The sequence below is a fragment of the Saccopteryx bilineata genome, chromosome 5, assembly GCF_036850765.1.
Source record: "Saccopteryx bilineata isolate mSacBil1 chromosome 5, mSacBil1_pri_phased_curated, whole genome shotgun sequence".
In the NCBI taxonomy this organism is placed as follows: domain Eukaryota; kingdom Metazoa; phylum Chordata; class Mammalia; order Chiroptera; family Emballonuridae; genus Saccopteryx; species Saccopteryx bilineata.
The window spans coordinates 178,368,685-178,385,706 of record NC_089494.1 but is presented as its reverse complement, the minus strand read 5'-3'; the positions used below and the strand labels follow the sequence as shown (position 1 = coordinate 178,385,706).

The 17,022-nt window shown below is 40.9% G+C and overlaps 1 protein-coding gene across 4 annotated transcripts in view; it reads left to right on the top strand.

Annotated features, from left to right (window-relative positions):
* NFKB1 (nuclear factor kappa B subunit 1) overlaps positions 1 to 17,022 on the top strand; it is a 130,864-nt gene that overhangs the window by 93,186 nt on the left and 20,656 nt on the right. For all 4 annotated transcript variants that reach the window (XM_066233472.1, XM_066233473.1, XM_066233471.1 and 1 more), the window contains 6 exons: positions 858 to 949; positions 3,328 to 3,466; positions 10,996 to 11,139; positions 12,413 to 12,502; positions 14,671 to 14,853; positions 16,851 to 16,992. In XM_066233472.1, the coding sequence (XP_066089569.1) occupies positions 858 to 949; positions 3,328 to 3,466; positions 10,996 to 11,139; positions 12,413 to 12,502; positions 14,671 to 14,853; positions 16,851 to 16,992 (790 nt within the window). The remainder of the gene's footprint in view (positions 1 to 857; positions 950 to 3,327; positions 3,467 to 10,995; positions 11,140 to 12,412; positions 12,503 to 14,670; positions 14,854 to 16,850; positions 16,993 to 17,022) is intronic.

Below are 17,022 nucleotides of genomic sequence, written 5' to 3'. Positions count from 1 at the left end.
TTTATCAAAAAAAAATTCTATTTTTCTGCTTATTCTGATATCAGCCTTCTTTTAACCCATTCTATTTAAGCAGTATACACATTTCCAGATTCCTGGCCAAGCCAACATCATCAGAGTTCTCCAAAAGTAGAATCCACAACTGAAATGTAAAGTTTAAATATTCTAATTTAATCTGAAGTGACTCGACCAACATAATATTTTTATCATTTTTCAATAAGGATTAATAAAGTATTATAGTGAAGCAACATAGTAGAATGTTTACATTGGAAACTATGTTGTCTGTGTTCAAACCCTGGCTTCTCTATTTACTGCTGTACAGCCTTAGATAAGTTACTTAACATCTCTGGCCTTCAGTTTCTCTTCTGCAAAATGAAGGTATTAATAGTACTCCTACATTACAAAGTATCGTGTGGATTAAAGCAGTTATTATATACATATAAATTACTTAGAACAGTGTCTACCATAGAGTAAACTTTATAAATTTTATTATGTAAATCTGTATTGAGTTGAACCACATTTTGGAATTCTGATATTCCTCACCATCCTTCGTCTTTCTCAGGAGTGACTTGGTTTAGAGATGGAGAGGTGGGGAGGTCAAAGGTTGATTAAGAGAAAACTCAAATTGAATAGGTGAAGCTGTCATTTTAAATGAAACTTGGGGCCCATTACTGTGGTAACTAATAAAAAAATTAATGATTTGTGAAAATTTTAAATTACTCAAAATCAATTCCACATTAATTACTTCCAAAAATTTAAGTATATATAGTAGGTAGAATCTTGAACCAACTTTTTTTCAGCATGTTTATAAATATTATTACACTTTGTGCAAGTACACACCTGACTGTGACTATTTACAGATGACATCCAGATTCGATTTTATGAAGAGGAAGAAAATGGTGGCATCTGGGAAGGATTTGGAGACTTTTCTCCCACAGACGTTCATAGACAAGTAAGTGGAGGATGATAATAATGATGATCATGATAATGTTACATTTCTATATTCTTGACATTTAGCACTTGGATTCCATATATGAAAAAGGAAAAATTATAAATATTTATTTAACTTTCATAAAAGAGTGCTGTTTGTAAGACTTTTACAAGTATTGCAGCAAAGTTACCTACCATAGAATTATGGGCAAGGGTTTATAACAAAACACCATAGACTGTGTGGATTAAACAACAGAAATTTATTTCCTCACAGTTCTGGAGGCTAGAAGTTCAGATCAAGGTTTAACAGGGTTAGTTTCTGGTGAGAGTTCTCGTCCTGGCTCCCAGATGGCTGCCTTCTCGCTTTGTTCTCTCATGGTGGAGAAAGCAAGCTTTTTCGGTATCTCTTCTTATAACACACTAATCCTGTCCAGTCAGGGCCCTGCCCTTATGACTTCATTTAACCTTAATTATCACTATAAAGGCCTTATATCCAAACACAGCTACCCTAGGGGTTAGGATTTAAACATACAACTGTTGGGGGGATACAGTCAATTCATAACAGTATTCTACTGGAATATTATGGTGAAACCTGCTACAAGGGTGTTCTAATAAAGTGTTGAAAGGAAGTCTTCTAGTTGAGGCTGTTGGCATCATGATAAATCAAGATTTCCCAGTGACAAGTCTATGACTAAGCAATGAAAATGCTAAATCTATATCTTAATGATTACTCTGAATCACTGAGGAATACTATTTTCAGAAGAAAAAAAAATTGAAAAGGTTCTAAACATCCTTCAATATGTTGCCAATTATATATAAATTCTATTTAAGTGATGGAATATTATGCAGTTTAAAAAGAATGAGTGCTCTAGCCAGTGTTGTCGTGGATAGCATGTCATCCAGAGCGCCAGAGTCACCAGTTGGGTTCCAGGTTGCTGGCTCAACCCCCAAGGGCTTCGACTTGATCCTGAGGGCACTGACTTGACCCCCACTCAGGGCACACGTGAGAAGCAGTCATTGGCTGCACAACTAAATGGAACAATGAGTTGATGCTTCTCTCTCTCTCTTTCTCTCTCTTTCTCTCTCTCTCTCCCTCTTCTTCTCTCTCAAAATAAAAAAAATGAATACTCTATGAACTAATACAAAAAGCTCTCAAAGCTACAACCTTGAAATTTTTTAAAGACAGATATAAAACGAAGTGTATATTAAAAAGATTTTATGTTCATGTTTGCACATCCATAAAGAAATGCTAGAAGAATGCCAAAAAATTATCAAGTCCTCTGAGTTTTCCTGGGGGAGGGGATGTGATAAGGAAACAATAAGAATTGCCTGGATGGTGGACAGGAATGGCAAGGAGAAATTTCAATGTATGCCATCATATGCCTTTTTATATTTACAAAATTTTGATCCCTATGAATATATTGCATAGTCAAAAAAATAAAATTTTAAAAATGTAAAAATGCCTAACTTTTCTACGACCACCAGGGGTGTTACAGAATGCCCTGTATATGCCTAGAGCCTTGGCCATTCTTGGCTCAAAATACTCTGCCCCTGTGAGATGTCTCCCTTGCAGGGATTGTTTCCTCTCCTTATCAGCAGGCATGCAAGCTGATAGCAGTACCACCTTCCTCATCTCTCTCTTTCCACAACCAGTCTTTCGATGTTGCTGCAAATAATCTTGGAGTCTTTTAAGGCTGTTTTGACAGAGGTGTATGTAATGTATATTTTCACATGATTCTTTACAAATGAAGACATTTGCAGTACCTCAGCAGTCCTGCTTCAGTTTCTCAGTGACAATTTAATTAAAATGTATGGGCGGCCTTGGCCGGTTGGCTCAGTGATAGAGCGTCGGCCTGGCGTACAGAAGTCCCGGGTTCGATTCCCAGCCAGGGCACACAGGAGAGGCGCCCATCTGCTTCTCCACCCCTCCCCCTCTCCTTCCTCTCTGTCTCTCTCTTCCCCTCCTGCAGCTGAGGCTCCGTTGGAGCAAAGGATGGCCCTGGCGCTGGGGATGGCTCTGTGGCCTCTGCCCCAGGCGCTCGAGTGGCTCTGGTCACAGCAGAGCGACGCCCAGGATGGGCAGAGCATCGCCCCCTGGTGGGCGTGCCAGGTGGATCCTGGTCGGGTGCATGCGGGAGTCTGTCTGACTGCCTCCCGGTTTCCAGCTTCAGAAAAGAAAAAAAAATTGTATGGGCATAGAATTCTGAATTTGTAACTTTCTTTAAGGTTATATACATATATATATAATATATATATATATATAAAGGTACCATAAAATATATATATATATATTTTGGTACACTGTGTCTAAGCGCTGGTTGCAAAAAATATGTCCAATAAGTACCATTACTGGGGGAAAATGTAGTCTTGCCCTAACATTTGGATCTTTGTTTCCTGCAGTTTGCCATTGTCTTTAAAACACCGAAGTATAAAGATGTCAACATTACCAAACCAGCCTCCGTGTTCGTCCAACTTCGGAGAAAATCTGATTTGGAAACTAGTGAACCAAAACCCTTTCTCTACTACCCTGAAATCAAAGGTAACTCAGTTGTTTATATTCTTGCTCTTGTTTCAATAAGAGGATGAGCTAATTAGAAAATATCAGTCACCTCCTTTGAACAGCTTACCAGTAACTGGCCCCTGAGTCCATGGTACTTATTTTTAGAGAAGTTAATATGGCATTTTGGGGTCATGGAATTAAGCCCCATCTTTTAAAATAATGCTATTTTCACCAAGCTTATATGAGATCCAGACACTTGAGAATTTAAAATGATCATTTATTGAGTAATGCAGTGTTCAGGCAGTTGAGATGAAAAGATAAGGCTTGCTGTGTTGGAGAGTCAGCACACCATCAACCAGCCTCACGCAGGTGAGCAGAAGACTCAGCCCCCATGCACAACTAGAACAATGAATAAAGTACCATTCTATTGTGCATAAAAGACACGCCAAGAAGGGGAGAAAATATCTCCTTAAATAGTTATAATGCAAATTAATTACCGCTCACAAAAATTAGGGGATCAGGGACCATGCAGATACTCTAGTACTTTCAGCCTTTAATATAGTGCATTGTCACCAATGAAATAAAAGTTGGTTTTGCATCTTATTTGCATAATAGGACAACTTTCTTTGACCTGTTATTTGCTTTTCTGATGTTCTTGTTTAACAAAAAAAAATCAGCTGCTTCATTTTTTATCGCTTCATATTCATTTTGAAATATCCCCTAAATTTTGTGAGCAGTGTATTTTGATAAGTTCCAAAAGTGAGGCATTCACAAGCACATATGAGAATGCTGAAGAAAGAGAGCTCTTGCTTCTAAAGCCACTTACAAGAAACCCTGCAGAAGGGTCTTTAAAATTGGAGATATATTTAAGTAGTGGGTGTGAAAGGAAAAAGGGAAGGAGTTTCCTAGGCTTCAGAAACTTGCGTTAAAAACAATTTGTGTTTGCCTGACCAGGCAGTGGAACAGTGGATAGAGCGTCAGACTGGGATGCCGAAGATCCAGGTTTGAGATCGCCAGCTTGAGCGCGAGGTCGCCAGCTTGAGCGCGGGCTCATCTGGTTTGAGCAAGCTCACCAGCTTGGGGTTACTCAGTCTGCTGAAGGCCCACGGTCAAGGCACATATGAGAAAGCAATCAATAAACAATTAACGTGTTGCAGTGAAAAACTGATGACTGATGCTTCTCATCTCTCTCTGTTCTTGTCTATCTGTCCCTGTCTATCCCTCTCTCTGACTCTCTGTCTCTGTATTAAAAAAAAATAATAATAATTTGTGTTTGTTCAGAGAATAGTGAGCATTGAGATGGACTTCTGAGGCCAGGGAGAGACAGGAAGACCCCGGGCCAGGCTCTCAATTGCTTGGGTTGGCTACTAAAGGATTTGGCATTGATTCTGGAGAGTGGAATGACCAGGCCTGTTTGAATCTGGAGCTCTGACTTCTTTATATAAACACTGAGGAGGATCTCTGGGCAGCAGACAATGAGTCAGAAGCATAATGCAAGAATCCAAGTGAGAAATAGTTAGGTATTAGTGCAAAGAATGAAAGTGGAAGGTGGATTCAAAAGGCAGTTCAGTGATGGTGTTGAGAGGCACGAGACGCTGGTTAAGGAGGGTGAGGGAGTAATTCGGAAGTCATAGATGGTTCTAGGAATGCCAGCTGGGGACGTCCGTGATGTGGGTGAGCTGATGAAAGAATCAGGGGAGCAAAAAAGTATGTCTGAGTGGGCCAAGAGAGAGCTCAGTTCAGGTTCTTGTGGCAAGTTCCTAGTAGGCCAATGAAAAGGGAGGACTAGAACTCGAGAGGGCAGGGTGGGAAATTTTGCATTGAGAATGCTCTCGACTAAGTGTGACAGGTATTTCTCTTCCTGGTGTCCACTGACCCCCAAGGGGTCCATGGATAGAAATGTACTTTAGTATAATTAGTTATTTTTGTAATCCTACTTTTTATTTTACATAGGTGGAATATAAAAGTGAAACTCATGGACAAGGCCAAAAGTGCGGTAGTTATCGCGGGGGGGAGGGGAGGGGAGTAAAGAGGAACAAATACACAGTGATGAAAATGATTGGACTTTGGGTGATGGGCACGTAACACAATCAGTAGTTCAGGTGAAATAGAAATGTTTACCTGAAACCTATGTACTTTTAAAAATGTCCCCCATTAAATTTAATTTTCTAAATAAAATTTTTAAAAAGGAAAGCTGTGATTTGATGAAGGAATTCAAGACTTCACAGACTGCAAAGTGGACCATGGCATAAACAAAATTAGAAACCCCTGGACTAGAGGGAAGTGAGACTAGAGAGGGAGCTCAGTAAGTGCCGCAGGGCCCCACAGCCACGTCCTGGCTGAGGGTGTAAAGCACAAAGGTGCCCTGCAGCAGTCCACACTGGTGGATCCTCTGATAGCAACATGTGGGGAGTGATTTAAAGAGGACTTTGTTTCCCTGGAATCCGTGTTATGGCAGGAGCATGTAGATGCTTCATGAGTTTTTATTTCTTTTCTGAGGTTGTGACCTCGCCACTGATGAGTCAGATTTATAGTGTGTTCTGTGACTGGTGGTTTGAAAACACTGTCAGTAGCAGGACCTCTTTTTCCTGTCCGCATGAAATTTTATACACAATCTCAGTGTGCAGACCTGATAGGCTCTGGTTACAATAGGGGTGGGAAGCTCTGCCCCTTAGCCTTTCCCAGAAGCTCACTCACCTCCTTCACTACCCCATCCAGGAGCTGCCTGGGGTCTTCTGAATGCTTCTGTCTGCATAAAACTGGAAACTTACTGCTTTGGATTAAACATCCATCTTCAAAAATAGACAAATTTTTTGGACTTTCTAAGAAAAAAAAATAGATTTTTTTATCCTTAACTGTCTCCAAAATAATGCCAGTTTTTCTAACACAGAGAGAGACTCATATTTAAAAAGGAAGCCCAGACATGTATGAGCCTAGGAATATTCACAGCTGAGCTTGGTTTCTAGGCTGCTTGTCTGCCTTCCCTAGTGGTGTCCGTGCAGCAAGAGAATGGGATATGGGAGGGGCGTATTCGGACTCTGACTTTATTGCTACCCTCTCATAATTGTTATGGTAGGAGCTCTCTGATGCTGGATAGAGAAGGCAGTTTCCTGAAAGTTCAGAATCCCACCTGAATACTTCAAGCACTTACCTTTCAGGCTGTCATTGACTGAAAGCTCTATGCAATACCAACCATAAAAGAAGAACCATCTGGGAAAATAAGAGTTAGCAGTAGAGCTCCACAGAAAGGATGACCATCATGTATTGTGATTGAATCATTGTGAGATTAGCACTGTTTTATTGAAGGTAACAAATGACCTTAGTCTACAAAACATTCGAGGTTATAAAATTGCAAAACGAAATAATCACAAGAAGAAATAATCACATCAGACATGTGACTAGTCATAAAAATAGCAGGCCATTTAACATAACAGTAGTATGTGGAAATGATTAAAACTCTACAACCCAAGGAATGGTTATATACACTTCTCAGAAGTTGTTGCCCACACCTTCCACTCCCCCAAACCTGGCAGTCACTTGCTATCTCATTGCCTAATTTTATGTTCTTCATTATTTTTATTAGTATATAAAATTGTCTTCTCTGCTAATTTATGTATCCATTATCTTCCTCCTACCTCCAGCAAGAGGAATACTCTTTAGGTCACAGATTTGGTCTCTTTTTAAATTTTTATTTATTGATTTGAGAGAGAGAGAGGAAGGGAAGTTGGAGAGAGAGAGAAACATCGATTTGCTGTTCCACTTATTTATGCATTCATTGGTTGATTCTTGTATGTGCTCTGACCAGGGATTGAACCCACAACCTTGGCATGTTGGAATGATGCTCTAACCAACTTAGCTACCTAGTCAGGGCAGATTTGGTCTTTCATTTTCATTGCTACATCTCCAGCATCTAAAACAGTATGTGTCGCATAGTAGATGCTTATTAAATATCTGAGAGCTAACTTATTGACTGTACAAATTTGCCTACCTCATTTAAAAAGGTAGCAACTTGTTGAGGGCCATCAAGTGGACATTAGATAAAGAAATATAGCATATTCTTCTTCTTGTTGAGAATCACCCAGCCCTGAAATATGCTGCTTCTGTTGGCATTGGGATTGGCATTGGCATTCATAAAAACTTCATGGAGATGGTTGGGTCCAAGGAAGATATTTTAAATAATCAAGAGAGGGATGAGTGGCAAGGGAAGAAAATAGTTGAGGAACTGCTTTGCAAAAAGCAAAGAAAGACTGTATGACTTTTTAGTCTAAAAAGAAAGAGATGAGGAAGAAACAATATAATCTTTAAATTGTGAAAGAGACCCTGGCCGGTTGGCTCAGTGGTAGAGCGTTGGCCTGGCGTGCGGAAGTCCCCGGTTCGATTCCCAGCCAGGGCACACAGGAGAAGCGCCCATCTGCTTCTCCACCCTTCCCTCTCTCCTTCCTCTCTATCTCTCTCTTCCCTTCCCGCAGCCGAGGCTCCATTGGAGCAAAGATGGCCTGGGCACTGGGGATGGCTCCATGGCCTCTGCCTCAGGCGCTAGAGTGGCTCTGGTCGCGGCAGAGCGACGCCCCGGAGGGGCAGAGCATCGCCCCCTGGTGGGCGTGCCGGGTGGATCCTGGTCGGGTGCATGTGGAGTCTATGTGACTGCCTCCCAATTTCCAGCTTCAGAAAAATACAAATAATAATAATAATAATAATAATAAATTGTGAAAGATGTGGTTAGGATAAATGCAGGCACCTTCACTGGCAATCTTGAACCTGAAAAGTGAGAATGAGGTACTTTTAAGGCACATGCAGAGCAAAAGTGGTGGAAGCTAAACATTTATCCTTTAGTAAACTCACCTGTTATCTTAAGTCATCGGTTATTAAATGAAGTGAAAATATTTTAGAGTGTTTCCCAAAGAATGGCAGCTTAATATACTGGGAGGTTCAGTAGACTTTGGATCTGATCTGGACTTTGGATCTGATCTTCACTCTGCCCTGATCTCAGACCATCTAGTCACCTTGGCATCAGTTCCTCTGCTGTAAAAGGAGGGTTTACAATGAGTGAGTCGCTGTCTACACTTCGGCCCCTTCTAGAGTAGGTTGATATTTCGTAGTACATCCATCCCATGGTGCCACTGTCAAAGGATAAATGAACCCAGTGTGGAAATATCATGTAATCTTCAATTCCATAGAAATTTAGACTATAGGGGTTTGTTTTATTTTTATTAAAAAGCTTGTCATGTAGAATTTTCTTTATCATTTTTTTTTTATTGAAATCTTAATGGCTATAGGAGAGTTAATATCTTTTTAATTGACTTATATGCTAAATGAAATAAGTAAATCAGAAAAAGCTAAGAAGTATATGATTCCACACATACACAGGATATAAAAATGAGACTCATGGACATAGACAAAAGTGAGGTGGTTACCAGAAGGGGAGAGGGGAGTAAAGAGAGATAGATACATGGTGGTGGAAAATGATTTGACTTTGGGTGATGGGCTCACAACACTATCAACAGTGAAAATGCTATAGAGATGTTCACCTGAAACCTGTGTATTCTTATTGTCACCCCATTAGATTTAATTTCTAAATTTAGAAAAAAATGCATTTAAAAATTTTTCATTTTTGAGTGAAATATAACCAGTGAACATCTGTTCTATAAGGCAAAAAAAAGTACACAGCAAATACAAAATGATCTTTGTGCTCAAAAGCATGTCAAAAGATAACATTTATTTCCTAAGATGCATAAGTTGTCTGTTTCCCTCTCATGTTTCATATTCCCAATGAACTAATATTCTCTGTCAGTGCAACAATTTATAGGATGAGTAAATAAATATGACTATTAGTTATACTACAACTGGTGAGGAAAATTTATAAATCTCCCCAAAACTTTCCATAGGAAAGTTGTTACAGTGTCTCCACTTTGAGCTCACCTCTTTCTGTGGGAGCACAGTTTCTTCAACGTTGACCCACCGTGGCTTCTTTTCTTCCTTACAAGCCTGAACATGGTCAGTTTTTAAATGATGATTTTCTAAGTGCACTTTGCTACCCTTCTTTCCCCTGTTTCATCTTTCACCTGCCCTGAGATGACAGCAAGATAATCAGTAACAGCAGCATTCTTTCTAGCCCGGAGATGACAGAAACAACCGCAGAATTAGAAATAAGTGAAGATATTTCTGAACAGAAACAATGGCCACAACTGACACTGAAAGAATCAGAAATAGGACAATTGTTTAAGTATTGGGCTGCCCATGAAAAAAAGACACCGCATTGACTGTTTGTTCAGTTTTTTTAAAAATCTTTTTTCACTCTTAAGGCCAAAAGAGAGAAGGGAGGGGGGAAATAAATAATAGGAAAATCAGAGAAGAGAAAGGGAAACTGAAAGAAGAAACAAGAATGGAACAGTAGGCTGCGAGGGCAGCGCCAGAGCTCAGAGGGGCAGTGGGCTGGCAGGAGCGCTGAGAGCCACAAAAGAAAAACAGAGCAACCACAGGAGGAGTGAGAGAAGAGTCAGACGAGCATCGAGACCTGGACAACCAAAACACTCGGCATCACTGTATTATAGTCAAGTAGTGGTCGTGGACCTTTAGCCTTGCCTATCTCTTCAGTCACCCCGAGGGCTACAGATCCCTCTTTCATTTACTTTTGCCATCTACCCATTTTTATTAGCATGGTGACCACTAAGGAACAGTCTCCATTACCATCTGTCTGCACTGTCTCTGCCTCTCACTTGGACTCTTTATTTTGTCCAGTGTACCAGTGACAGATGAATCTTCCTAAAACACCAGCACCACACATCATTCCCCATTCAAAAACATTGGTTGGCGCCCCTGCCCATAAATTCAGTCCCTCCAGCTCATCCTCCAGGTGCTCCACGATGTGGTTCCAATCAGAGCTGTTTCTCAAGAATTGTTCAGACTAAACTTTCACTTCAGCCAAACCAGTCCACTGCTGTTTCCTAAGTACAGTACACACTCCTTTCCTTCACTACTTTCCCTCCATAGCTCCTTCCCGGAACGCCCTCCCACTGCTCTCTCCTATATAACGGTGATTCTAGGAGACTTTGTCTGGATTTTCTAGCTCCCTGGCACCTCCTCGACGTCCTTCCTTGAACTCCTGCATTTAACACATAAAACATTGCAGTGCTGTCTCTCTCAGTCTTTCTCCCACAACCTTAAAATTGTATTGTAGGGCTCTTGACAGCAAAGACACTATGTCATACTTCCTTGTATCCCCAGCACTTAGCTCATGGAAGACACATAATTAAAGGTATTCAGTATCTTAGTCTTCGATGAGCAATCTAGTCTGTCACTAATTTGAATGACATTGGAGACTTAAGAGACTGTTACAGAGAGGATTTGGGTGTGTACTCTTTCTGTGGTCTCTCTGAGGCTGGTTCTCAGTCTTTGTATCACTGGAATAAATATAATGCTTCTTGAAATTTGGCATCTCTTCCTCCTTGGGTGTTTTCTGTTTCCCTTTAGGACATTTAAAAATACTATCAGAATCAATATTCTTTCTGTGGCTGGTAGTGGAACTGAATCAGTCTTTTCTCCTCTGGTTTCTCTTCCTTTAACGGCAGATAAAGAGGAAGTGCAGAGGAAGCGGCAGAAGCTCATGCCCAACTTCTCGGACAGTTTCGGCGGCGGCGGCGGAGCGGGGGCCGGAGGCGGAGGCATGTACGGCAGCGGCGGTGCAGGAGGGGGTGCCGGGGGCTCCGGCCCAGGTACGAAGCAGGGCTTCTCTTTCTGAAGACTTCTCGTCAGAGAGAGGAGTTGTTTTTTTATAGGTTTATCTATAGGTAGATTGGCCATGATATTGAGTGTGATATATCAAATTACAACTTCACAACAAATATTTTTTCAAAGAAATACCATTTCATTTTACAACTTGTAGATAATACCAAAAGTTCTGAAAAGAAAAGAGTCACCCAAATAATTCTAGTAATCCAAAGAATTCCTCTGTTTATATTTTGATATATCCTTTTTTTTTTGGGGGGGACATAGTTGTTTTGGTATTCTTAGGAAACATTGAAAATTATAGACAATTTGAAAATACATAAAATCCTGCCATTCAAGGTTAACTTCTAATTATTTCTGTTTATACATAATAGTATATATTTATGCATTTTCCCAAATACATCTGTGTACATCCTTATTATGCACAGTAATTTAATTCATTTACTTGTATTAGCTGTTTATTATCATCACATCATCATTGTGTGTAGAGAATCATTATGCTGCTTTTCCATAATGGGTTGCCATAAGCATTTCCGAAAGTAATGTAAACATTATGTAAGCATAATTTTTAAGTATTGATTTAAAAACTTGTAATAATTCATCCAGCAAACCATAATATAACTTACTGGACTATTGTTTCCTTTTCCTGTGCAAAATGTTATACTGAACTCTTCTATGCACATTACTTTTATTTTATTCCAAAATTTTTTAAGATTAGATTCTCTGAAGTAAAATCATTATGTCAGTGAGTATAACATGTAAAACCAGCTGCTCTCCCAAAGTTTTTTACCAGTTTATGCTTCTGCCAAAATGCATGTGAACAAACAGTGATGGCCATGTTTCTGTTCAGGAGTCGGTATATTTTTTTCTGTGTTTTGTTTGGTTCAGTTTTTATCTCCAGAGGTTGTTTTCCTGTCTTCTGTTCTTCTGTGTCGGCAAGTCTACTTTGGGTGGTGACCACTCATCATTAGCCTCTCCCCTCCACAGGTGTGGAGATTTTCTCCAGCATGGCTTCCCCATGCTGCCCCAAGCCTGAGCACTGCCTGACTTGCCCAGGTGCAAATTTGCCAGAGTGGAATTCTGATTATCTGTCACCTGCCCTCTCCATGATGCATCTTAGTAAATCAACAGAAGCGCTGTGTCGGGCAAATGCCCTCCCACACCAAAGCCTGTGCTCACCTACATGGAGGACACTAAGGTTGCTGAGTCATTATAAAAAAAATCATGCTGAGAGTTCCTTTGTTCTGCTTGTCATTTCAGGGTATGGCTTCCCCCACTATGGATTTCCAACATATAGTGGAATTACCTTCCACCCTGGAACCACGAAATCTAATGCTGGGATGAAGCATGGTAAGTAATACTTCTTTTATAATACTGAGGAAGGAAGAAAAGAATGCCAAAAAAAGGATTTTTGTTGTTATTCATCACAACAACGTTATCATCTTGAAAACAATGATGAGTGCAAATAAGCTAAGAAGATGCTTTTCCAAAAAAAATATTAATTCCTGGGGAAAATTCTACTCCTGATGCTGTGTTCATACTTACATATTTATTTGGTAAATGGCATGACTAGGGGAAGAAAAGGACATTAAAAAGGGACATGTAGAGACTTGACTATTCAAACTTAAGAAGTAACCAAACTTAGCTATTATCTCCTTTTTTCAAAACACTGTACTTTTGAAAACATTTTGAATTTTATAGGGATGGCCTTTTCCCATCAAATACTTCCTCTAATCAGCAGTTATCACACTGTGTATTCATAGGTTACATTACATGTCCATACTAGTGTTCCCATTGAAGAACTAATACAATGAAGTCTTCCCTTCTATTGAATGCTTGTTTTATGTCAGCTGCTTTAACCTGTTTTAAGTAATCTTTATAATCACTCTGTAAGGAAAATATTAGCGTATTCATTTAACAGTCAGAGAACACTGAGGTTCAGAAGTGTTCATTCACTCACTGAAGGACATCCCTGTTTGTGGTAGAAGCAAGATTTGAGCCAGATCTACCCATAAAACATAGGTGCTCTCTCATCGTGCCTGTCTGATAGCACAGGCGGATCTGGAAGAGCGCGATCTGAAACGGTGCGCTGGGCAGCTCCCATGCCAGAGCATGCGAATTGAGATCACATCTTTACAATGTACTTGGTTAACCAGCATTAAGAAAGAAATAAGTGCTGTGTTTTTAAGAACTTCAGAAATTCCGCTTTCTTGCAATTCACAGAAGACTTTTATTTCATTTTATCCCTTACAAAGAAACAGAAGAAATGTAAGTTTTTAGGAGTATCAAAAAATCTGTTTTAGTATCTTAAAAGTTCTCATCACAAGAAAAAGTTTTTGGCAACTCTGTATGCTGATGGATATTAACTAGATTTATTGTAATGATTATTTTGTAATATATACAAATATCAAATCAGTATGTTGTACACTTGAAATTAATAAAATGCTATATGTCAGTTACACCTCAATTTTAAAAAACTTGTTTAGAGCTGAACCAGGTAGTGGCACAGTCGATACAGTGTCCCCAGAGATACTGTGCACCCAGGTTCAAAACTCCAATGTCACCAGCTTGAGTACAGGGTCACCAACTTAAGTACAGGGTCACTGGCTTGCGTGTGGGGTCTTAGACATGATTTCATGGTCACTGGCTTGAGTCCAACGTCGCTGACTTGAGCAAGGGGTCACTGGCTTGCGTGTGGGGTCTTAGACATGATTTCATGGTCACTGGCTTGAGTCCAACGTCGCTGACTTGAGCAAGGGGTCACTGGCTCAGCTGGAGCCCCCCCCATCAAGGCACACATGAGAAAGCAATTGATGAACAATGAAGGTGCTGCAACTATGAGTTGATTCTTTTCATTTCTCTCCTTTCCTGTCTCTGTCTCTGCTTTTATCTCTCTCTCTCTCTCTCTCACAAATAAAATAAAAATAAATAAATTAATTATTTAGAAGTAGAGTTTTTAGAAGTGAGAGTTCTAAGCATGTTACTTATGACCCTTTTTTTTTTTTTTTTTTTTTTTTTTGTATTTTTCTGAAGCTGGAAACAGGGAGAGACAGTCAGACAGACTCCCGCATGCGCCCGACCGGGATCCACCCGGCACGCCCACCAGGGGCGACGCTCTGCCCACCAGGGGGCGATGCTCTGCCCCTCCGGGGGCATCGCTCTGCCGCGACCAGAGCCACTCTAGCGCCTGGGGCAGAGGCCAAGGAGCCATCCCTAGCGCCCGGGCCATCTTTGCTCCAATGGAGCCTTGACTGCGGGAGGGGAAGAGAGAGACAGAGGGGAAGGAGGGGGTGGGGGTGGAGAAGCAAATGGGCGCTTCTCCTGTGTGCCCTGGCCGGGAATCGAACCCGGGTCCCCCACACGCCAGGCCGACGCTCTACCACTGAGCCAACCGGCCAGGGCCCTTATGACCATTTTTTAAAAGAATTTTAAAATAGCCAACCTCCATTGTAACAGTGAATTATAACTTAATAAATTGATTTTATTGAGAAAAGCTGATATTTTTGCTTTTATCTTAGGAACCATGGACACCTCATCTGAAAATGACCCTGATGGTTGTGACCAGAGTGATGACAGAGAGGCTGGAAGTCTGTGTGGGAAAGTAACTGCAGCCACAGAACAAGAGAAGTGGTCCGGCCACGGGGACGATGTTACTCTGACACAGACGAAGGGAGTGAAGGAAGAGAGTGCTAGGCTTCAGGGTGAGTGAGCACACAGATGGTTGCGTTGTGTGGTCGGTGCCAGGTGTAGAAGTGACTTCCAGAAGACAGGTTTATTTTGTTGTTAATGTTAATCTGAAGATGATAATGTCAGTATCTAGTTCACTGTGCTCTCCAGAGTCCTGTATGCCTTTTGAAAAGCATGTGCCATGTAATTTTATTCACACTGGGACTTCCATTTTCCTAGTGTCATCTTTGAATATAAAATACAAAAACTTACATATGCATTCTCCAGTTATAATCATGAAGTTTTAGAGCAGCGGTTCTCAACCTGTTTTAGAGTATCATGAGATATAATCTAATTCGTTTCTACCAAAAATAATACAGAACAGTTTCTATAACACCTGATGCCCTTTTTAAAGAATTAGAATTGGGAGGGGCAGTGTATTTTTGTGTGCATTTTGAACCAGTGCTCTTTAGAGTATATGTCAGGAGTCTAGGTCATCCTAGATTGTACTCAGAAGACTTTCTATAAAGGGGAAGATAGTAAATATTTAGACTTGGCGGCCACATGTGGCCTCATCGCATAGAGAACAAACCCTGCTTAAGTAGGGCGCCATGTAAACACAGGCCACGCACAGGGTTTGGTCCACAGGCACAGTTCACCTTTCCTGGCCTGTAGGAAACAAACTATAAAAACACCAATAGCTCATGAAAAGTCTGTCTGTCTGTCTGTCTCTCTGTGGCAGAGACTGTGTTTTTTGACACTATCTAAGGCAGTGGTCCCCAACCCCCAGGCCGTGGACCGGTACTGGTCTGTGGGCCATTTGGTACCGGTCCACAGAGAAAGAATAAATAACTTACATTATTTCCATTTTATTTATATTTAAGTCTGAACGATGTTTTATTTTAAAAAAACAACCAGATTGCCTGACCGGGTGGTGGCGCAGTGGATAGAGCGTCGGACTGGGATGCGGAGGGGCCCAGGTTCGAGACCCCGAGGTCACCAGCATCACCAGCTTGAGCGCAGGCTCATCTGGTTTGAGCAAAGCTCACCAGCTTGGACCCAAGGTCGCTGGCTCGAGCAGGGGGTCTCTCGATCTGCTGAAAGCCCATGGTCAAGGCACATATGAGAAAACAATCAATGAACAACTAAGGTGTCGCAACAAAAAACTAATGATTGATGCTTCTCATTTCTCTTTGTTCCTATCTGTCCCTATCTATCCCTCTCTCTGTCTCTATAATAATAATAATAATAATAATAAACATTATTTAAAAAAAAGACCAGATTCCCTCTGTTACATCCGTCTAAGACTCACTCTTGACGCTTGTCTTGGTCACGTGATACATTTATCCGTCTCACCTTAAAGGCCGGTCCGTGAAAATATTTTCTGACATTAAACCGATCCGTGGCCCAAAAAAGGTTGGGGACCACTGATCTAAGGAATGAATTGCTCAAGACTCCAAGAAGGATTCTTTCACCAAGAGATTGAGTATTTACAAGTACAGCAAAATATACTGCTCACAAAAATTAGGGGATATCTCAAAATGAATATGAAGTGATAAAAAGTAACATTTGATTTTTTTATTAAACAAGAACATCATAAAAGCAAATAACAAGTCAAAGAAATTTGTTCTATTATGCAAATGAGATGCAAAACTAACATTTCATTGGTGAAAATGCACTATCCAAAAGGCTGAAAGTACTAGAGTATCTGCATGTTTTCTGATCCTCTAATTTTTGTGAGCAGTGTACAATCAACATTATTTGGAGATTTATTGTTCCTTTTAAAATAACAGACATCTCTGAACTTCTTTCTCCTTAAAAACTGTACATAGATTTTTGAGACCAGCCTCGGTGATCGATAGTGAGCCAACGTTCAGTTGTGCGCTCAGTGCATGAGTACGGAAAGGAGGGTTTCCAACTGAAACAATGTGTGTCGAGGTGTCAGAATACTGATGCCGATGGCTCTGACCTCATGCCGTGCCTGTAGAGCAAGTATAGGAAACTCAGCTGTGTTGTGGCCATTGCCTTGCAGATCACCTCTTCCTAGAGAAGGCCATGCAGCTTGCCAAGCGGCACGCCAATGCCCTGTTTGACTACGCAGTGACCGGAGACGTGAAGATGCTGCTGGCCGTCCAGCGCCACCTCACTGCCGTGCAGGATGAGAATGGGGACAGGTAAGGCAGGGCTTCTGTACGAAGGGCTGT